At 27.8% G+C, this 24,259-nt stretch overlaps 1 protein-coding gene across 2 annotated transcripts in view; it reads right to left on the bottom strand.

Moving 5' to 3' along the window:
• LOC107436142 (protein turtle homolog B) overlaps positions 1 to 24,259 on the bottom strand; it is a 409,568-nt gene that overhangs the window by 95,625 nt on the left and 289,684 nt on the right. For both annotated transcript variants that reach the window (XM_071179194.1, XM_071179196.1), the window contains exons 2-4: positions 16,774 to 17,112; positions 13,697 to 13,807; positions 7,555 to 7,755 (exon numbers count right to left, since the gene is read on the bottom strand). In XM_071179194.1, coding sequence (XP_071035295.1) covers positions 7,555 to 7,755; positions 13,697 to 13,807; positions 16,774 to 17,112 — 651 coding nt within the window. The remainder of the gene's footprint in view (positions 1 to 7,554; positions 7,756 to 13,696; positions 13,808 to 16,773; positions 17,113 to 24,259) is intronic.

Here is a 24,259-nt window from a genome sequence, read left to right as displayed (position 1 = left end):
GCCGATCGGGAACATGAATTGGAACTCAAGATGGTATTTGAGATAAAAGTATTAACAGCCTTCTGTAAGATTTTTTGCTTCATAACAGATGTCGGATTGTCATTTTAACATTTTGAAAAATATATTTCAATGCTTTACAAAATATTTTTCAAAAGTGGAAAAATTTAAATAGTGAGAAGCAAATGTTTATAAAAACCTTAACACGTAAATAGTTTTAAAATGTTTTGGAGCTTTGTAAATTAATGAGACCGTCATTTCTCCTTGTATGTTCCAGTTAATGTCTTCCTTTTTATGATTTTTTCGAAAAATAATTTAATATGAAGTTTAACCATTGTTACACATTTCATAATTAGATATATTTAATAATTTACTATAATGACGCTTGAGAAAAGCAATCACCTCTTCATTTTTGAACAAGCAATGCAAATAAGTTTAACATTCCTACCCAGGTTGACTTTGATTGATGATTCTAAATTCTTCTAAAATATGAAAAACTATTATGGTGTTGTTATAATATAATAATTTTTTTTAACTAGCACTTATAAAATTTAAATGATATATGAATTGAATGAGTTAAAATCAAAATAATTTTTGTTTAGCTAAAACTTTTTGTTGAAAAACAGAACGTTGTTAAGCTTTTCAAAATGTAATTTGATTGAATTGTTGCATTATTTTTATATCTTCGATTACAAACATTAAAACTAATTATCTTATAAAGGATCCTTAATTAAGGATTTGAAATCCACACAAGAAATTAAAATCTGGCTAGTGTTCACAGCTTTTAACTACACAACTGCAAGCAATGGTATTGAAATAATCAATATTTTCCTAATCTTTAATTAGCAATTAAAACTTTACAATTACAGTTTTTTTCAGAACTTTAAATAGTTTAGGTAACACTTATCTATTCAATAAATCGAATTTATACTTGTGAGTTGTGACTTTAAATCCTCTATTTGAAAGGAGATATACCAAGTTAAACTTAATTCAATATTCTTGGGGCATAAATGATCATGGTTCTCAGCCAGCCAATCCCATAAAAAATCTTATTTGTCTAGGGTGAACTGCTAAGCAAATAACAAAATACGTGGTAAAGTAGAAATGATTCTAAGAATAATAAACCTAATTTTGTTATCTGTAAATATATTAAAACAATCTAAATATTCGTAAAATATAAAAATAAAAATTAGTTATTGTGTGTTATCAACAAGTCATTTGAACCAATGGAATTTCACCCAATCAAAACAAGTCTCAAAACTCTAGACTTGTGCTAATGATTTTAATGATTTTTCTATTCAATATATTTATTTTAAATACTGATTTATCGCCTTTTCAGACAAATGAAATAATTTTGATTTTATTTTTAATTTTACCATTACAATGATTGATAAATATTGAATTGCGTCAAGATCAAATTTAATTTGAAATATTGTATAGTTAGAATTATTACATTTGAAAACCTTTTATTTTATTCCTTGAACATTTAATTAAGACTTAAGTTGGCTTTAGTTCTGAAAATGTTACGGCTTACGTTGGATTTTTGCAGGGATTACAATGATGGGTTTCCATAGCAGGGATGTTGGGGTTTGGCACAGATATATCTAGACATGATAACATGAAAAAGCCACCCATTTTTTATGGCGGCTCTTGTAAAAGTGTACACGTGAACATTAAATATATTCTTATTACATATTTAGTATTCCATGTTTTGGCAACAGCAGTTCTTGTGTACGATATAGATTTTGAGTTTTTAGAATAACGGTNTTGATATAAATGAAAAAATGCTTTTTGTTTTCCAACCTTTAAATAATAAGGTATAAAAATTAATTATCTTCGGAACTTTAACCAATGAAAAAACGCCTTAACACATGGACGCCCTTTAGCCTCCTGCATACATTACAAATTTCCTTAGAGTGTGGATAAAACCAAAACTGTTAAGAGGGGAAAATTCGAGAACATTAGTGATTTAATCAACGCTTCATAAAATCTACGAATTACGGGTTGCTGTATAACGAGTTAAGGACCATACTGTGCAGGCGCGATCATAAGACCGTTAAGCAAGACTCTCTCATTAATATTAAATACCACTCATGCATAGCGATGAAAGAGATAGACAGTTATTAAGTTCTTATATGTGCTCTCGTTTTGTCGTAGTATCACGTTTTGCCGCGACAAAAAAATATGTCGCGAATGGGCGCTCAGGAATAATTCATTTACATCACTTCCTCTGTCATGTCAACCAGATGAATTGGCGAAAAAAGGAAAACATATTTTATGAGACACTATTTTTTAACCCTTAATTCATTTCCCAGTTTTAATTCCTGTAATTTAGTTACTGCCGCTAAGGTACACTTTCTTTCGAAGAAAAGAATTCAGGTGGAAAATCGTTTGCTTACGTAAAGGTGCGCTCAAAAACTAATTGAAATTTATGGTGGTATGTGCTGTCGTGCGAGATGGTATTTTTTAGCATGATTTAATCTTTATTCCTCCAATATTTTAAAACCTAATTCTTTAGGGAAGGCTGATAAAAGTTTATTTTAAAGTTAAATTACCGAAGTGGATGAGTAGGTGCTATTTATTCACTTACTTTCCTTTGGTTTTATTTTTTACTCGAATTGATATTCACTTTTAAAACGATTACCTTAAAGTTAATAAGCCTCTTGTATATTAAATAGTATTTATTATTTAAAAAAGTGCATGTTTTAAGAAACGTTGTTCTAGATACTAATAAAGAGGCTTCTATAGTTTTGTTGAATGGCAAATAAATTCTAAACACAGGTGCTTTTAACAAAGAGAATTATAGTTTTTTTTTCAAACGCAATAAAAGGAAAGTTAAATAGCTAGAAGATTGCTCTCCATTTAATAACTATTAAAATTTCGTTGTTTTAGGCTTAATAAAAAAAAACGTATAAAAGTTCTGATAATTCAAATGAAATCCAAAACAAAAATTGCATTATTTTCATTGGGCTAGGTGAACACATAATGTGATTTCAATAATACGCTTCACATTTACTGATAGTTTTATAAGGGATTTTTGGAAAATTAAAGTGTTTATAAATTATAAACAATTTAAGTTTAAGTATTTGATGTTGCTGCAATGAATGTTTACTTCAACGAAAATTGTATATTTTTTAATGCGCTGGATTACACAAAATGAGAGTGCGGAAATGGATATACTATAGCTTCGGTTGTATAAATAAAACCCTTTCTCTGCGTCTAAATTACAAATGTTGGTTGAGAATCAAAAGAAAGTAACTGCTGTAAAGTGTCTCAAAGTGGCTGAACCAATAATGAGAGAGGAACAAATTTGAACAAGATAATTAAAAAGGGATGTAAGAGACAGGTGTGATAGAATTTGACTTTTATCCCAGAATGCAACATATTAAATAAGAACAAATTTCCAAATACAGTGAAACCAGTTTCTGTGCGGTCCTTTTTTATGCGATTGGTTTTGTGCGATTTTATTTTTGAGGCTTATTATTTTTCACCGATGTGGCGATTTATTTTTATGCGGTATATGAATCTTAGCGGCGTTAGCACCAGTTTAATGTTTCCTATCAATGTACATATACATGTTGTGCTTCCATTTTGTTTCTATTTATGTGCAGTTTTTATGATTTTTATTTTATTTTATCTGATCACTGATTTTATGGTACCAAAAAACGAATCAATTGAAATCCTATCTTGAAGCGACGAAAGCGATTTTCAACCAATTCATTCCAAGAAGATGCGCGTTTTGGATTACGACGAGTAGCAGCAAACTATTTAATGTATAATTTGAAAACTTCTCCATGTATATGTACAATGGAGAATTAAATATTTTTGCAATTTCTTTAGGTCTTATTTAATTTAATTGAAAGCATTCTCATATCTATTTAATGAATCATTGATGTATTTTCTGAGACCGACTTTTTTTATGCTGTCCCTATCCACTGCATAAAAAAGTTTTAGGTTGTATATCGTACAAAGTTGTTATTATGTGTAAGAATTTATAAAATTTTCGAATATTTTTTTTGTACGATTTCTTTTATGCGGTCCCTATGCACCGCAGAAAAACTGGTTTTACTGTATTGAGAAACAGTGGGGTACTAGAAAGATCATTAATTAAATTATTAGAATTTTTTAAAAAATATGGAATGGCTCCTGAAAAAAATGTTTGGTAGATGAAGAGCAGGGTTGAATGATTTAAGCGGAAGAAAACTCAAGCTTGTGAATAGAATTATAACTATGTATAGGGATGGGCTATACATAGTTATATAAGACAGCTATTAATATCAGTAGCAGACTCTTTGATGTTGGAGAAAATTGTTTTATTTACAGGGGGAAAAACGACTTTAAACTCAAGTTTATTCAAAATCTTTGCAATGTGGAAACTGTCATCAGAATAATATACTATTCGAATATAAATTATCTGATATTATCCGAAATCCTGGGCTTCCCGCTAAATTTACTCTTTCACGCTTCGTTTTTTTCCCCTTATAATTATCGTGTTCAAGCCTGTTTTTCTAACCTTATTGGTTAAACCACTTTGCTCGTGTGTCTCTCTCTTTACTTCTGAATTATAATTAAATTTTTAGACGCAGAGGAAGACTCTTGTTTATATATTGATATATTTCATGAATATTTCAATATTGAATATTTCAAGAAACTAAAGTCAATTTTATCATAAAAGCAATAAGTTGGAAGAAAATATCGAAAAAAAAAATTTTTTTTGTTACAAGCAAACCATTTTTAAACCATTACCATTGTTTAGAAAAAATAAAAATAAATTTTACTAGCATAATAAATGAGATTATCTGTGAATTGGGGGTTTTGTGCTTTCACCAGTCTATTGAACATTAATAATTCCGTGCTCATCTTGAGACAAAATTTACTATGTTTTATTTGTGTTGTTTAAAACTTTACTTGGCAAAATGCTAAAAGACCAAAGTTCTAACATTACACTTTACTTTGAAAGGCTTTCGTGTTTTGTTTTCCTTTCACTTTTCAAAAGAATTATGTGAATAAATATCATTTTTCAAGCTTCACTTTAGAAGCAGCAACATTATACGGAGATAGTAAAGCAAAATAGGGTTCAACTGACGATAATTTATTGCCTAATGCGGTAATTTCACAAAACTATTATTTCATTCTTTCTTTTATAAAGAATGCGATTTTTCTTTTCATACTTTTTTGTTTGGGGAAAAAAATGAAATATGAAACCAATATTTCATTCAGACTCAAGAAAAAATATTCTTTTTCTAAAGATGATTACAAAATGAAAACTGGTTCATTTATCTAATATGTATTGATTTATTGCTTTTGTTTTATTCAGAAATAGATTCCTTTTTCAAATTATCACCTATAACTTCCAAAGAAAAAATACTTAGTAAATAAATTCGTATTTTTCTTTGAAGTAAAGAATAGGTGGAGAATTTATTTCTCAAAAAATTAACTTATTTTATCAATGGTTTTATATTTTTTCCGATAAGACCAAATGCATGCCTGTACTTGCTAAATTAAATTCTAGTGAATCCTATCTGGAGATTGGTTCCCACTGTTTTTAGGCTGTTCAGAATTTTACTTACCTTGGTTCAATAGTTACTGCCGACAATAACATAGACAATGAGATTTGGAGTCGTCTAATTTGTTCAAATAAAGCTTTTTATGGTTTTAAACGTTTTTTCAAATCCTCTCTTTTATGAAAAAATACAAAACTTTTACTCTATAAAACATTAATTAGGACAATACTTAACTATGGCTCTGAGACCTGGAACCTAACTCAAGCTGGTGAAAATAAAATTGACACTTTTGAGAGAAAAGTTTTGAGGGCCATCCTAGGTGGGATAAAAATAAATAATTCCTGGAGAAGACGATATAATACTGAACTGTATAAAATCTACAGGGAGCCAGATATTGTGAAATTCATAAAAATAAATCGAATGAACTGGGCATCTCACATTTTCAGAAGGAATGATGGCTCAAATTTAAAAAAAATCCTATTACACAAACCCTTAACTAACAGGAAAAGAGGTAGACCCAGGATGAGATGGCTGGATTTAGTTGAGACTGATTTCCTTACTCTAAGGGAGAAAAACTGGCGAACAAGTGTCAAAACTAGAGAGAAGTGGATTCGAATTCAAAGGAAGGCACTGGCCCACCCTGGGCTGTCTAGCCGGATATGATGATGATTATATTTTTTCAATAAGTTACTTATTATTATATCAGCTGAATTTTGAATAATTATTCATTGTTCTCTTAAAAAAATATCATTCAGTGGCGGAGTTTGAAAATTCACTATCAATTAGTAGTAGTTCATTTACATACGAATTACCAAGACTAAACTTTTAAACCACAAAAATATCCAATCATTAAAGCAAACATCATTTCAAATTTTTCGTGTTTTAATGTTTTACACACTTTACATATACGTCGGGGACATGATTGCTGAGTGGTTAGGAAATCAAAATCAGATACGAAGCGACCGGTTTCGTTCAAAAATTCCGCTAAGACCCACCAAGTACATGCGATATATGTTCTCGTAAAATCTGTCAAATCGTCCTGTGTTTTGTCACTGAGCAGAACCATGAGTATAGGGATCTGAAGAAATGTTTCTTCCCTTTAACTTTTATATCTTAATTGAGGAAGTAGTTTCACGACTAAGTGCGATGGTCAAACAAAAGGTACACAGTCCTGACTTAATTTTCATGCCGAATGGCTAGTGAAGTTGGCAAGTCCAAGCGTCGTAAGAAGCAGTAACAGCACAAAAATTAATTCCCTTAATTCCTTTTTTTTTCTTAACATCAATAATGTAAATTTTACTGGCACTTCAGGTATTTACTTCTATTAGTATTGCCAATACGGATAAAAATAGTTAATTTATCTAAATTTTAAAAAAAAAAAAACTTACAGATTCATAAAAATTTTTTAAAATAGCTGAATTAGTTACTTTTTTATTTTCTGTAAATAAAATAGAATTAATTAACATAGTAAAATTTTGAAACACTTGGAAAATATTTCTATTTCTAAATAATATTTAGGCAGAATGATACTCCACTTTTCCATTTAAGTATTTTAGCACGAAATAATTATGGAAATTAAAACTTTAATAATTTGCAGGAACCAAAATGTCTAATAAAAAATCAAATGTCTAATAAAATCTAAAAGTCTAATAAATAATATAAACTGTGAATAATTGAAAATGTTGTAATGTTGTTTCGCCTTTTTTTAAATAATAAAATATACAATTGCGGAAATAAAAAATGCATAAGCAATATAAATCAGTCTTTTCTTTACATAATTTTCAAACATATATTCCCTGTAATTTTTATTACATTGAAGTTCTATCAAAAACCACTAAAAAATTCCCCTAAATTTAAAGCTTAGAAGTGTACTTTCTTCGATTGTTTTTATATTTATCTAAAATTTTAAGTGTCTTCGGGAGAAAATAGAATTTATCTTCCTTCAAAATCAAAAAAAAGGTAACACTTTATTTCCATTAGTCAATATATAGATATATATATAATTTATATATAGCGATAGGATTCCAAAGAAAGCAAAAGAAGTGAAACTTACGATTCATGTCTAATGTGACAGATGTTACGACAGGAGCGGATATATTATTATTGGAGGCTTGACAAGAGAAAGAACTGTGGAGATCGTTTCGATCCAAGGAATCAACTACCAGCTCATTCCGAACTATATGCGAGTGAACTTGATAACTATCGTCCAATAGAATAGAATCTTTCCACCATGTCACTGTTGGGGGTGGCTTACCTGAAAATAAAAAAAGAATAAAAGTGCTTTTATTTTTTATAAGATAACTACAATTTTTATACATTTTTTTAAGAAATAGTAATATATGTTATGTAATACACCCTCCTCCTATTAAAGAATTCTAAAAGATTTTTTTTAAAAATACTTTTAGTACTTTCTTTACTATTTTGTATTATTTTGGTCAAAATAAGTGAAAAATTTTGCGTTTTGCATTTTAATAATTTACTGTTGCGAAATCCAGTTTGTGCTTATTTGCTGTTATTTAAAACTATGTGAAACAGATATGCAGCATTAAAATTTCTTTAAATTATGGAATCAGTTATTTATAAATTTTTGAATATATATGAAAAAATTTAGTTTTTTTTTCGATTTTGTATTTTAGTGTAAATATTATTCAGATAATACAACAGGACGATTATTACAAGACGATTTTTTATAATTAAAAAATTAGCAAAATATATTTTTGCTTGAAGAAAAAAAACATAAGAAACATAAGAAAACACAACTGTCCCATCTGCATCAAAGGGATAATGTAATATAATGAATGAAGCATTTAATAAAAATGCAAAATGTATACAAAGTACGTTTTTATTGCATCCATGTAATGATAAATTCCAAACAAAAGTTATGTTTCCATAATATGACACAAATTAACACTAAAATTCAAGAAATTAAACTATACTGAAAAAAGTGTAGTGCTACAAAAATAATTGTATGATATTGGTATTCTACACTGAGAATGGTATAAAGAATGGTACAAAATAAGCAATAAAATATGATTTAGTAATATGCGATAAAATTTTGAAAATTTTGTAAAATATTTTATTTTTATCATGATACCAAAGAGAATGGCTTAGAAACTATTTATTCAGTAAAATTTATTTTTCAGTTCAGTATTTTTTAATAAATGTGCTGTTATAAGAACTTCAATTTTGAAAGCCAGAATTACCGGAAAACCGTTATCATATGAGCGAAAAAGTTACCGAATGAAGGTTTAAATACCAACTCGTTTGGTTTTATCAACCGGAATTATTGTTTTTTCTTAATGTTATCATACGGTACGGTAATATTACCAGAAACTTTTTCTTCCTAAGTTCCCAGAGCTTCTTTTAACTCGATGTAAACTGTACTACTTAATAAGAAACTGTATAGGAATTAGAATTTCAAAATTCTTGATAATATGGCAGCTATCCATACTAGGCCATAACAACAAATTATGAATTATCTTTAGCCAAAATCAACTATAATTTTCTTAACCTCAACAACCACTGAAATATTTCGAAACACGAGATTGTTCGGAGAAAAAAGCAATAAATTAGCTTAAATGCAGCAGTTCAAACAAGTGGTACTAATAAGTATTCAAATACATAAACAACGACTATTAAGTAATTCGTGGCTTAAAAACACTTCATTACACTCTCAGAAGTAAAATTCTCAATTTTGACGATTCAGCAATCCTATCAATAATTTTCAGAATTCTTTAGCTACAAAATCACATGTTTTGTGACGAAACATTAGCTCTCAAATATATGACGAGAATGCTTCCTCAACTCGAAATCTTATCGTAGTGCAGTGTAGAAGATTGTGAACAAGAACGACGAAACTAGTATAAGGACTAGAAAATCGAAAACAGCCGAACGGACTGTATGGTGGTCACGGAGTTGGCCTCGTACCAGGAAGGTCCAGGGTTCAAATCTCGCTTCGGGCATGTGTGTAATTCATCTCCCGGTTTTATCTGTTCTGTTTGGGTTGCTTCAATGGCATTGATCCGCCTTATGGTGTCCGCGATTATGTGATTAATTATTAGAAGAGATAGATTCATTATACGTTATTTTCTTTTTTGAAAGAAATAGAATGAAAAAATATTCTATAAATTTGGTGGTTTTTAATTCATTTCCCCTAAGAAGTGCCGATAGTTCTTTCTTCACTTTGGAGAGTTTCAAAAGTTTGCTCGGAGCTTATACCAGGAAACAGTTTCGTCAAAAACGAAGAAAGTTTCGCTTCGTTTGAATATCAATTTTTTACAGTGTGATTAAAAAAAATTAAAAATTTACCATTTGTTTTAATAACCTCATAATTATTATATTTAAAGTGTAGTATAATATTTTCGTGAATTTGTCTATGGTAACAAAATAGAATTTTTCCCATAAAATAGATTGGGATTTTGCAACGGGAATGATAATAAACTGCATTTGAACGAAATTTTAAATTTCTCCTTAATTGCTTTTTACTTTAATTAGACGATAATAAAAAAGAAAATTATAATTTATTAAATAATATTTTAATTAAATATTATCTAAGTAGAAACATTGTTCTTATTCAAAAGAAAAAGTATTTTTTTGTAATTAATTTAACCGTAATATATCAATACTGTTTGTAATTACATTCTATTTAAAAACAAATTTGAAACGAATTTCAATTTATCATCTTATTTTGTATTCCTTATTTAAAATTATACTGACAATAAATCTTGAAGAAAAAATATCTCCGAGCAACTTTCCCTAAAAAACAATTCAGAAAATTAAAACAGCTCATTAAAACAGCAACCATGATTGTTTTCATCTCAAAAAATGAACGAGAAAAAATAAGTTTTAAACCTAATTAAGAACAAGTACACAATCCTTATGGTTTAAAATAAATTTAATTAAATAACGTGTTCGTTTATTTTCTGCATACGTCGAAAAAGCACTTTTCGAACTTGATGTCACATAATTAGGTTATTTGGGATGAAGCCAATTTTAGGATGTACAACCTCCTAATTGCAATTTCGTAAAGGCTAATAAGCATTTCTACCACTCCGAATTTATGGTTAGTTTGCAACTAATGATGGGACGGAAGATTAAATATTTAAATTTAAAGAATATTTTTCTATATGCATATAAAAGCAAGACATGACAACGGCAGGTTTCACCACCAAATAATTATGATTTAAATAAAGCAAGCAAAAATTATTTAATATTGAAGTGTTTAATTTATAACTACCTCACGTTATTTAATACGCAATTATAAAATAATTTTTTTTGAATTAAGTATCAACAAATAATTAAATTTAATGTACTTACAAAAATTGCTTATGAACAAAAAAAATTACATTACGAACTAAATAACATTGCATAAATAATTTTTATGCATTGTGAGAAATATTTGTTTATTTTTTTATTTTTTTATTTTTGGGAAGTAAAAAAGCAAATATCTAATTTTAGAGTACTATGGTACTGACTAATTTCGCACAAAGTAAACTTTGACAGTAAAATTTTTAAATGCGAATATTACTTACTGGCAAAAAAATACAGAAACTGACACAATAACAAAAAGGGGGTTGGAATAAGACCTGGTACCTCAATTGTGCAGAAATTAGTTCTGCTTTCAGAGGATAAACTCTAAATTACACTTTACTTGCCAAGAAAAAATGCCTACAATATTAGCGTGTTGTTGATTAATTCAGGGGGCCTGTGTTTGCTTTACTTTGCCAACTCTCTGATGGTGGTCTTCTGCTTTAAAAATATTGGTCATTTGAGTTTTAAAAATAATTCTTATTCCGGCTTATACGCTTTTTAACGATTTATACCCTAACAAACAATAATCATGTCGTCCAATAGTTGCACTGTTCTGCTTCATTTTTATAACCTCTACTATCGTAGTAAGACTGGGTAATATCTTGATGTGAGTCTATGATGGGCCCACAAAAGCTGCAGTGCAGCGGAGGAAGAAGACAACTGCGCCCAAGGTTGATTTGTAATACGTGTTCCGGGACAGAATTTATTACGGGCTCCTTCAAAAAAGCGAAAAATCTTATTTTCTTATTTTGTAGAAAAATTTTTAGACCTTTTCATACTAAACCGTAGTTTCATGCACATGTATATATATATATATTTCTCTTGCACTGCGACAAAAAAAAGCCTTATTACAACTCCCCGCAGGGCAACGCTAGACAATCAACTAATTATTGCCACTAAAAATGTCACATGCCAAATCTAGGGATGTGGCTCAATATATAGCGCGTTTAAAAGCGTAAACTGAAATAACCAGAGAGATCAATCTCATACTATTAAGCTAGGCAGAAGTGAGTAGTCTTTGTCGATAGATCTCTATTTTAGTATTTTGTTGAAAGCTCTTTTTTCCACGAATTTATATATTACGAATTTATTTGACGATTTTTGATTTATATCTAGAATTTATTTGCTTTATTATTGTTATTAGTTATTCATTGAAAAATGAGTCTCAGTCGTGCTATTACGCTTTAAGATTTTATACTATAGCACATTTCTAATAGGTTTAACGAATTACATGTCATTTATTTGAATTCAAATTTATTTTAATGACTTAGTATTTACTAAAAAGAAGTATTTTTTTTTTTAAAAAAAAGTTGTTATATGGATTTGAATGATTGCTTTGAATTCCTAGAATTTTGTGCATTTGCAATGTACCTAAGTCAGTAGCGAGCGAAGCGAGGTTGGCGAAGCGAACCATATAAGATTGCGTAGCAAATTTCGGGGGTTGGCGAGCGTTAGCGAGCAGGGAGCGCAACCCACTAGTATAACAAAATTCTCAGCAATTTACTCTCAAGAAATAATAAGCATTATATTTTTGCAAGAAGTTTATGTCGGCCCTTAGTAGTTTCGGGATCAGAGCAATTGAAACTCTCTCTCCCCTCCTTGAGTACGGCCTTGACTACATCACATATAAATTAAATGGATATTTTTCTAAAATAGTCATATAAAATAGAAGTGCCCGCTACTTTTTCACTCATATTCTAGCATTACTAAATTGAGCATATGGTTAACGTATGTAGTACCAGTGGGTTAAAACCGAGTGATTTGACTTTTTCCATAAAAAAAAAATAATTTTTAAAAAAAAAGCATTACATCAATGACTTTTTCGAAAATGATGTATTGTAAACAACTATACAATGAATATTTTAATTAAATTTGACAATTTCCACATTGAATAGTTTAACTCCAACAAGCCTTCGAATCTTAGCTACCCGGTATTAGTCCACTTTCCCTTGATTAAAAAAAATAGGCTAAATTACTAACAATCACTGACACTGTAGAAATACTAGTCAAGCACTTACGTATCCTAGATCATTTAAAAACAATATTAAATTATAGATATTACAAAAACCTACCCTAATTAAAGAATTTTAAAACAACAAATAATGCACAAAGAAACAAATCTGGAAATCAGACAGCTATTTCGATGATAAAAGCTATAACTACCGAAACACATACCAGGATATTTTAATGATGGCAATTCAGATTTATTAAAGTTAACATCAGTGCCTGTATTTCAAGTGTAATTTGAACATAGTTCAAATATTAAATCACTAAATATTACTTAGCAACGTATTATTAAGCACGTAACCGAAGACTTTTACAAAATTACATATTAGAAATATTTTTAAAAGTGTTTGGTTTTAATAAAAGCATTTTACTCATTTGAACGTATTCATAATGTTTCTGTACTTTATTAAAACAATTTATTTTATTTATATTATATTACTTTAGAATACATGCTTATTAATTAAATGTTGTTTTCATGCGTTGGTAATTATATACTTACTTAATTTGAATTAACACAAATACCAACGCATGTGTTACAAAATTATGCATAAATGTTGTTTTTTTTTCAATTCGCCAAATCTTGAAGAATAAAATTCAACTGCGTGTGGAATAAAATTTTAATCACACATCAGCACAATTCCGTCTCGTAACTTAATGAAAAATTTTATCATAAATATTCCGTAATTACAACTTAATTTGTTAGCGAATTGATAAGAGAATATTAAGCATTTTCTCAATCTTATGAATAAAAAGAAACTTAAGCAAAATGCCAAACAATTCAATTAACTTAATCATCTTTAAAGGTGCAATGCTGCGAGGGATACTTAGACAGCGAAATTTTTATGCATTACTTTTAAGATGAAGTTGGTTTTACTTACCACCTTCTACCTCACAAATGAGTATTAATCTGGAGCCGAGATTATGGGGACCAGACACCCTTTGCAGAACATCCTCACTTTGGTCTTTTATAATTGGCTTTTTAGGGGGAACTAGAAGGAAAACAAATATTGTGTCATTTATTTGATAATGAATGCAATAAACAAATTGTTTTGAAATAAAATTACTCTTTGGCTAATTGAGAGGGAGTTTGGGTTATGTTAAAGTATTTCCTAGAAAGTGTTAGTTGTTTTGATAAATTGAGTTACTTTGTTGCTATTTGCCCTGACAGTTTATGAAAATAAACAAGCTTTATTTTTAAGATTTATGACTAGTGTTTTTTTTTTCTTAATCATGAAGGTTTTTTTAGAAATTGATAAAAATATACAAATATTATATTAATTAAAATGTTTATTTCCTATCATGAGTTTTTAAAACTTTACGAAAATAAATAATATTCATTAATTAATTTACTATTTTTAAAATTACGTTTAATTTATTAATTAAATAATCATTTTTTAAAATTATGTTTAAAAATTTAAAGAAATTAAAAATTATGTTAATTTAACTGGAAGGAAAACAAATATTGTGTCATTTATTTGATAATGGATGCAATAAACAAATTGTTTAGAAATAAAATTACTCTTTGGTTCATTGAGACGGATTTTGGGTTATGTTAAAGTATTTACTAGAAAGTGTTAGTTGTTTTGATAAATTAAGTTACTTTGTTGCTATTGCCCTGACAGTTTATGAAAATAAACAAGCTTTATGTTTAAGATTTATGAACTAATGTTTTTTTTTAATCATAAGCTTTTAGAAATTGATGAAAATATGCAAATAATATATTAATTAAAATTTTTATTTCCTATCATGAGTTTTTGAAACTTTACGAAAATAAATAATCTTCGTTAATTAATTCAATATTTCTTTAAATTATGTTTTATTTATTAATTAAATAATTATTTTATAAAATTATGTTTTAATAAAAAAAAGCATTAAAATGAATAAACTTCATTTTTATGATTTATTAATTAAAGCATTTTTCATGATATCTAGGTTTCTTGACTACCTAATATAAAAAAAAAAATCAAGTTTTGTGTATAAAATCCGTGAGGTTTAGTTTTCTTATGTAAGGAAAAATATGTTTTCCAAATATTAAATGATAAATAAAATTTCTTTGAAAATAAAAGCATAAAAAAAGGTTTATACTATTAAGGAAACTAATTGTGTAAACCTGATGGTTTGAAGTTAATAGTCCAAACCTATAAACCTATCGTTTAAAAATAGTAAAAATTGTAAATAAGCAAGCTGAGGCAAAACTATTACCAAAGTAATTTTCAATGAATATTTTTTTTTATTTGAAGAGTATTTCATTTGATAAATTTTAATTGATTTCTTTTTCTTCTTTACCCAAAACCGAAATACTTGTTTTCAGTTATTTTTTGAAAAATATTACGTTAAGCATTTAATCTTGAAATAAAATATTATTATTATGGTACTATGCAATTTATTTATGAAAAATAAATATAACTTGTCAAATAGATTATGGTGAATATTATAGACGAATTTAAAAATCATAGTTGGTATTGAAAATAACTTAGTACAACTAAGTAGTGACAGTACAGGGCCCCTTTAGATATGGTGAATTCATTTTAATTGTTCTATACTAATACATTGAAATTTTGTAAATAAATAAAAATCCATTTTTACCACATTTATACAATAATACCACATTTGAATATTGTCTCTGGAATGAATATTGTCTCTGGATGTTATATTATAAGTTTTGAAAGTAGAACCGTATTATAACAAAATTAACTAAATTAACAGAGCAAATATAGAATTGCATGTTGATTAATTACAAATTCAAATAATAATTTGGAATAATAAAAACAATATTTTCTCAGAACAGAAAATAATGTAATAATAAGAAATGCAACAATAACAAACTTAAAGAGATTACTTTTTCGAATGTTTAAAAAATAACACTCATTGTATAACTTTACATAATAACTAAAAGATTTTCTAAATAATCATAATTATAATAACCATAATTTTCTGACTTTAGGCCAAAATGTGAGGATGTTTAATTTTAAATAACTTCAGTAAATAAAAGAAATTCTGCTAAGAGACTTTACATAATAAAACATAGAATTTTTTTTTCAAATGTTTCAACAGTAATTTAATAATTTGTAAATAAATTAGAACAGTAATGTCTACAAATCAAGAGTAAAATAAAAATTATGAATTAAACAATTCGCTATACCAAATTAAATGTTTCAATATATAAAATCAAAACTTTGGTGTAATGAATAAATGAATAAATAAAATATAAACGTTTTTTGCCTACTTAATATTAAATTTGAAAATTAGTTAATTATGTAACTTTTTTAAAGACTGCGTAAATTGCGTAAAATAATGTTAAGGTGATGTTAACTAAAATAATGTTAACAAATATTAATTTAAAATTGACCATTTATTTTGTCAAAGTTGTTTTTTAATCCACACTTAAGACCTGAGAAAAAATTGATGAACTTAATTGTTCAAAATTGTTCAAATAAGTTTGCAACAAACAAGGAAGTTTTAAAAAAAACACAACCTTTATCTAAAAAAGTTTTAATGAACTAATAATAAATTAACTCTTAATTTTTTTAACATAATGTATTATTCGTCTTCATCTATGTAAAGCTACAATAACTTAATTCCGTTAATAAAAGTTGTTATAACTTTTATACACCACTCTGTTCCTTTCCCAATTACTATTATTGTCATATTGTGAATGGCAATATTATTATTATATTTCTTTTAGTTTTGCATTAACTTCATAAATTTAGAATCTAAAATTTTTCAAACTGCTTTGTATCAAAATCATCTGAATTAATTTAAAAAAAATTTAAGAGAAAAAGATGGATTAGAAAAGGAACTTAAAATCTATGAATTTTTTTTCTAAATTCCAATAATATTTAGTGTCCTTATGATATTGCTACTTGATGAATGATTTTGTGTAATTTTTGGTTCCGTTTATTTTGCTTTGTTCAATAAAGTTGGCTCGTTTGTTAAAATTATAATAATAACTTACTTATAATTTCTAATATAACAAGTGAATTTCTGGATCTGGCTATTTTAAAATCTACTCTACATCTGTATTCGCCCTCATCTTCAGCTTTTAGTTGCTCAAGCTTCAGAATGGTTGGGTTTGTTGACATATCTAGAAATGCACGTCCCATGATCTCTTGTCCGGGAGCGTGTTTAGCCTGATATAACCCTCTTCTTCGAGAGTCCAAACTGTACAGAGGGGTTGTACTTTCGTCTTTGTACCAAAGTACTAACGCTACATCATCTTCGGTAGATGGTGGAGTAATATCACATGTTAAACCAACTTTGCCACCTTCTACAGCTATTACAGTTTCGATTTTTTCTGAAATGAGAAAGAAATAAGTTCGTTATTTTATTTCAAAGGGAAACATAATAAATACAAAAGTTATTTAAAATAATAAGGAAATTCTGAAACAAAAATATTAGCTCATTTCAAATCAATAAATGTAATGTATTTGCAAGTTAACTAAGATTTCAAGTTTCCATTTATTAAGGATTAAGGCTTTTAACTGAGGTTAATCTCAACCACATTTACTTCTATTTTAATCTAATTTTACTAATACCGTATATTTTCGAATGTAAGCCGAACCGTGTATGAGTCAAAGAGTGCAATGTTAGACAATGTTTTGGAAAAAATGGTTAAATAACAATTTATTTGCTTGTTATTTTACCATATTTAAACTTAACCATCAAATAAGATTCATCAAGATTCATTTTACCTAATACGATTAAACAACCAGAATTTTAACACAATATTTAGACCAACCTAAAACCCCTTAGTTCCTTACAGATGTGTACATACTATACCCGAGATCTTATATCCAATAAAAAGAGTTTTAGAGTCCCAGCGTTGATGCCACAATTTTTTTCTGTATTTATATTCCCCCAATATTTCCTCTATACCCTCTATATAAATACGATACTCTAATTAGCGCTTAGATGACAGGACCATAACTCTGCTGAACTACTTCCATTGTTCAACTAAATTTCTTTTTTACGATTTTGAAACCATCATAGTTGTAAACGTTCGAAAAACCGAATAATTTTGTATTTATGGTTTTTTAACCATACTGGTTGAAAACGGTTATAAAACGGTACAGGTAAAAAAGGTTTTTTTTACCTTAACATTCACTGTAAATTAGATGGATGGACTGCTGCCATTTATTTTACAATAATTTTAGAAAGAAAATTCTAACAGTTTTTATTTGGAAATTTTCCTAAAATTTAAAAAAAACTTATATAAGCCGATATAAAGTAAATAAATAGATAAGATGCTTAAAAATGTACCCCTACTCTTGTAGTAACAGTTGCACTTTGGGTAAAAGCGGCATGGACCTTCCGAATTTTGAATTAAAAGATAAAAATATTATAGTATTCATCACAAAAAAAGTTTTTTTTTATGTGTTTCTTTTTCAATTTTTATATTTCGGCATTCCGTTTTTAACTTTAATTTTATGTATTCTTATGCCTTGTATACATTTCGTAACATTTACTGATTATCGCTAATGCTCTACAAAAGGAAAAATATTTCTTTTGGTGATGTCCTCCTAAAATTTTTCGAAGTTAATCGACCGGATTATTTTCCGATCCCCAACTTTAATATCCGAAAATTTTCTGAAAATTCTTGATTTATATTTGGAAATATTCAGTAATAAATTTCATTGTTAACTTAATCGTTCAGTTAAAATTTTGTGTTACTATGTCTCCGATTAGAGAATGATTTCGTTTTTTTTTTTTAATTCAGAGGAAAATTCATTGTGAATTTCGAGAAATATCAAATTCATACAAACAAAACAAAAGTGCATATAAGAAAAAATTTGAGGGCAGATTTTATGCTGTTCCAATTCTAAAGTTTCTGAACATTTGCAAAAATGATAAAAATAAATATGCAATTAAACAGTTTTATAACTGCGAAAGAAAATCATTAACTTAAAAAAAACAGAAATGCATAATTTTTTTTCACTTGTGTATGCAATTTTTTCAATTCAAATTCTTTAATTTGAATGCAATCAATTTTTTTTTCTCACATGCGTTTATTTCTTTTTCCGTAAATAATTAGTTATTCTAAGTAAATTTAAGACATTCACGTGTTTTTCAAAATGCAATAATTATATAAATTATTATACTTTGAGCTTTAATTATGCATTTGAAATGCTTCTTTATAGTAATCGCATTATAATATGCGAACTAAGCTTAGGAGCTTATACCTACCAAATTTAAAAGACTCTCTTTACAGGATTACAATGTGTTGTTCAAACATTTATTAATGAAAAACCGGTTAAAATTATTCCTCTTTTTTTTTTTGAAATTTAAAGAAAAAGTAACAGCGAAAAGTTAAATATAAATATTAAATCAACAACAATGTATCTAAAATTATTTTAGTTCTAATTAATGACTTTGAAATAATTAAAAATCTAAAAATAATTTGTATCATATTAAGATTTACATTTGTAACCAACTTGATAAGAACAACTCCATTTTTGTGAAAGACATATTTATGTTACATGTTATTTCTTTTTCAAATAGTTACTAGTTATCTTTTTCTTTTTAAAAAAGTTTTTTACTTTTAATACTACGCCACATAATATATTTATAATAAAAAATATTTTCCATTTTAAGCTCTTCAAATGTCATATTGTTATGAGATGTACATACAATAAATGATATTAAGTTCTTAAGTGAAGCGAATATTGAGTTGAGCTCTTTGAGGAAATGCTTTAAACGAAATACTAGAAAGCAAAAAGTTTTTTACTTTCTTTAGTCTAATATAAAAGTTTTTATTTTATTTTTTTTATTTGATATTACTTTTATATTTAGAAATTACTTCATTTTCTAGTTGAACTAATAAACGCTGATCTCATTGAATGCTCATAAAATTATTTGGAGCAAAATATTAAAGTAAAAACTTTTCTTTTAAATAATGTGTCATATTTTCTACTATTTTTAATTTCTCAGTACATTTTTTTAAATAGAAAAATCGAAAAATTGGTTTGAGGAAGTAGAAACTAAAATTTATTAAAAAGAAAATGCCGAGAAAGTTTGAGAATGTCTGAGTCAAATGCTTCACGCATCCATCCAAACATTCATCATGTCTATGGTTACCCGATGTTTGATGAAATTCCTTATTAGAAGTTCTAAACCTGTACTTAATTATAACCATTCATATACATGCTTGTTAAATATTATAAATTTGGTCTGATGAAACATTTCAACTCTATTAATCCCAGTAAAGATAATAACCTAGCAAATAACAAACTAAATCTTTACGTATCAGTAAAGCTTAAATATCAAAAATTAAGAAACGTATTCTGGTCTCCATGGCAACGAAAAATTTAAACATTTAATGTTTGATATTTACATTTAAGAATTTAACTTAATTGGTATTTTAATGCTATGAGGAGAATTGTTTTTTTACTGTATGCTTTGAATATATTCTTACGAAGAAAAAATTACGATTTGTCATCCGTTTTTGCCTGTTTGGTCTGCAGTCTTATTAAGATTAGGCAATAAGCATTCTTGTTAGGAGTTTTAAACTAGATTTTGATGCCGTAAAGAATGGTATTGGGGCTTAGAAATCATTGAATACAATAAAATAATTATTTTTAAATCAATAACATACGAAGACTTTTGATAATAGAGCTGGAATAGTTTATTGGCGAGTTTTCGCGAAACTAAGAGGCTCCACCCCTTGTTCGCTCATCTCACTCACCCCCGTAAATGCCCCTTATTAAACATTGTTTTTTATTTCTCAAAAATTAATATTTTTTATTCTTCTTATTATAAGTTAATGTATCGTATTAATATAATTTCGCTCAGACAACGGATACATTGTCAATATTTAAAGCAAAAATACTAAAGTAAGAAAGGAATTACAAGAAAAGCCCTTACAATTTCAATAACTTAATTGCAATTTCGAAAAAAAAAATCGTGTTAAGCTCATGAATAAAACTACTTATCAAATATTAATTTAAATTTGAAACTACGTTCGAGGTGCTTTATTCATCGTTCTTCATCAATTTTTCTACAAACGTTTGTAATTTCAAGATTCAAAATACTATAGTTTTTGAGCAGAAAAGCAAAATGTAATGTGAAGTTAAATATCCACACTGTAAAAAACTCTGTATCCGGTACCGGCACTAAAAAGTACCGGCACTAAGGATGTTGGTACTTTTTACCATTTACTTTTATTTTTATAGTAATAATTGCAATAAAATCACTGAATTAGTCTTATTAAATAAAGATTATTGTAAAAACTACGGCATTTTTTTATGATAAATTGGATTTTACGAAAGATGCACCCTAAGTGCCGGTACTCTATACCGGAATTTTTTTATACATAATGCGCTATGCTGCTTATGATTTTTCAATGAAGAGAGATAATTTTGAAAATCTGATTCAGGCAAATCTCCCTAAAAATCCAAATATTTATACAAAACATAATTTGCATTAAATGTTACTACAAATGTTGTTCAAATCGAAAATAGTATGTAGGAAATCTTTGTAAATAAAAATAAACTTAACATAATCACAACATTATACGTAAAACAATTTATATTTCTTATAGAGTCTAATCTTGACTGTGCAACAAATATTCAAACTAAGCACAAGAAAAGCTTAAGGAGTTATAAAGAAAAGTAGAATAAACTCTCCTAATAAATTCATTTCTAAGTATGAACAAAATTGTCGCCTGCCTAAAGTACTTTCATGCTACGAATTACTTTCCTTAATAAAACTTTTAGTAATCAATCTTCCCATTTTTTTTAAAAAAAAAAGATGGAAATAATTATTTTTCCTGAAATATTTTTAGTTTATGATTAAAATGAAGGATTTCCTAGTAAAACAAGCGATTATTAATGATAATTTATGTTTCATTCCATAAAACTAAATAAGATATTAAAAAAATGTCATTAATTTTTTTTCAAAGCATAGGCTTAATATTTTTTGTTTTTGATGCAATTTCATTCTCATTTATTTTAAAGTTAAGTTTAATATCCATGGAAACAATTTAATATATTCTTATAATCAATTGGTGTATTTTTCATGGCAAATCTTATTATATTATAATGCAGTTTGAGTGTGTATAGGTACTAACGTATAGTATATATTTATTTTTTTGCTAGTACAGCGTTTATCAACCTTTCAGTATTCAATTTTCAATCATAATTTTCATCGCGCCCCTCGCATACAGTAAAATGTATACAATAATATTGTATTTTGAGTATTTTTCCTCTAAACCTACACTATGACCTTAATTTTAAACCTTACAAATTACCAAGAATATTGAAATTTATTGATTTTTGGCAACACCGATCCTCAGCATTGAGAAATCAAAAATCCGGTGCCTTTTTATTGCTCTTGCGTCCACCATGTCGGACAACACCATTGGCGTCCACCATTTTCAACATCCTGCCTTTGTGAAACTTAATTTTCTGCGATGGCTTCTTTGAAGACAAACTATAGATCTCAGCTAAATGTAGAAAAAGAACTGAGAGTATCTATTTCAAATATTAAGCCTTCCTTTGACAAACTTTACCCTGCAATACAGTTCCAAGGAAGTCACTAATAATTATTTAATTTGTTTTTAATTTAGTAAGTTTTGATTAAGTAAATTTTGATTTAGTAAGTTGTTTTAATTTAATAAGTTAATTATTACATAATATGTCGGAATGTATTCTGTTTTGTATGTATGCTTTCCTATCAGTCAGTTAATCGATTTTTTTTAAATATTATTTGCTCTTGGATATGCTCGCGCTCCCTTATTGGGGGTGCTCCCCACAGGTTGAGAATCCCTGTGTTAGTAGATTCATTTCAAATATTTGAACATGATGCAAAAGAAGGCATTTTCAAAATAGAATCAGAATTGTGAGGGATCTTTTACCAGAAATTACAGTTATTGAGAAGAGATACACTAATTTAACCTCCGTTGTTTGTGTGTATGCAGGCACTGTTTATTTCTCCTATATTTCGACCCTTAAACAATTTATAGGTATATTAAAATACTGATATTGCATCAATATAGTAAACAGGAGTAGGAATACTCAGAGGATAGAATACTTGATTTCAGCTGAGGTGATTCTGGTTCGTATCCCAACGACAGTGAGATGACTTATATTATCATCAGTGAAAGGCGGAACATATAAGTTAAAATTGTCTTACATTCATTCTAACTGTCTGCACTGTGGGGTGATTTAAGCAAAACATACTCATGATTATTGGTAAATTTGATTTAAAAAGTCTTTCCTAAAGACTAGTTTCTTCCAATGCTTGATCTAGGATTTTTTTTTTTATTTCATAAATATGAAGTTTCGTTCAAAATTACAAGTTATATGGATAGTATTTTGTCGCATAAGAATAGCTGAAAAAGTGCGAATGGCACACGTGTACGCATGTACCCAGGTGAATGCCTTCCTAAGTATTCTTGATCCTGATGCCTAATATTGCTTGACATCGGCTATCAGACAAGAACCGATATTTTTGCCATGGTATGGCTGTTGGTGGTATGGATGGGTTATTAAACACCAGCTATAAAATGAAGTATAATATGGAGACTGGAAAGGGACGTGAAGCAGCAGGTACGTGAAGCTGCAAAGGTACGTGAAGTTGCGAACGTCTATAATTGTTGAACCAACAATTATAGACATTTGATTCACGAGGATTCGAAGCCATCCCAAATAGTACATTTGAGATATATCATTCACATGTGTTACTAAATTTTAAAAACTCCAATTTATAAGACAAGAAAATGTTTAGTCGCTTAAGATGAAATACGTTTTTACTCAAATTAACCAGACTTTGTGTTACATAAAATATTTAATTGCAGAACTCGCCCATAGTTTAGCACGACGGTCATTTCCTTTATCAGAAGTTATAATATTATTCTCTTATATATTTAATGGTAATTAAACAAATTAATTTACAGCTAGAAGCAAAAATATATAAGTTATAAAGTTACTTTAAACACACTTTAATGTTATTATGATGATAATTATTTATAAAGTGAGATCTCAGACATTTTGTTTCAATTATTATGAAACATTGCATTAGAAACAGAAACATATTACTGTATGTTATTTTCTTCAAAAGTGTTTTAATTAAGATGTTCAATTATTTTAGGAATTTTAATTTCATAGTAGTACAAGTTTAAACAATATCAAAAGAATAATTCATCTTTTTAATAATTTGTAATGGTAAAAATCAAGAGCATTGATTGTAAATAAAAATGAAACATTACACGATTCTGCAATAAAAACTATTAATTGAAAGCTTAACATAACGGCAGCAGTTTTTGTTTCTATCTTGACAATTTACCAATTCCTATAAATACTCCATCAATGGCACTATCATAACAATACGTCCGTTACGCTATAAGTTATTTTTCTGCATCACAAGTGCATGACGGTGTTACAAAACATATTAATCAATGGTACTTGATATATGCAAGGCTGTCTTTGCTTTTATCAGAAGATTCA

The sequence above is a fragment of the Parasteatoda tepidariorum genome, chromosome 1 (genome assembly GCF_043381705.1).
Source record: "Parasteatoda tepidariorum isolate YZ-2023 chromosome 1, CAS_Ptep_4.0, whole genome shotgun sequence".
Classification (NCBI taxonomy): Eukaryota; Metazoa; Arthropoda; class Arachnida; order Araneae; family Theridiidae; genus Parasteatoda; species Parasteatoda tepidariorum.
This window is presented reverse-complemented; position numbering and strand designations above follow the sequence as displayed.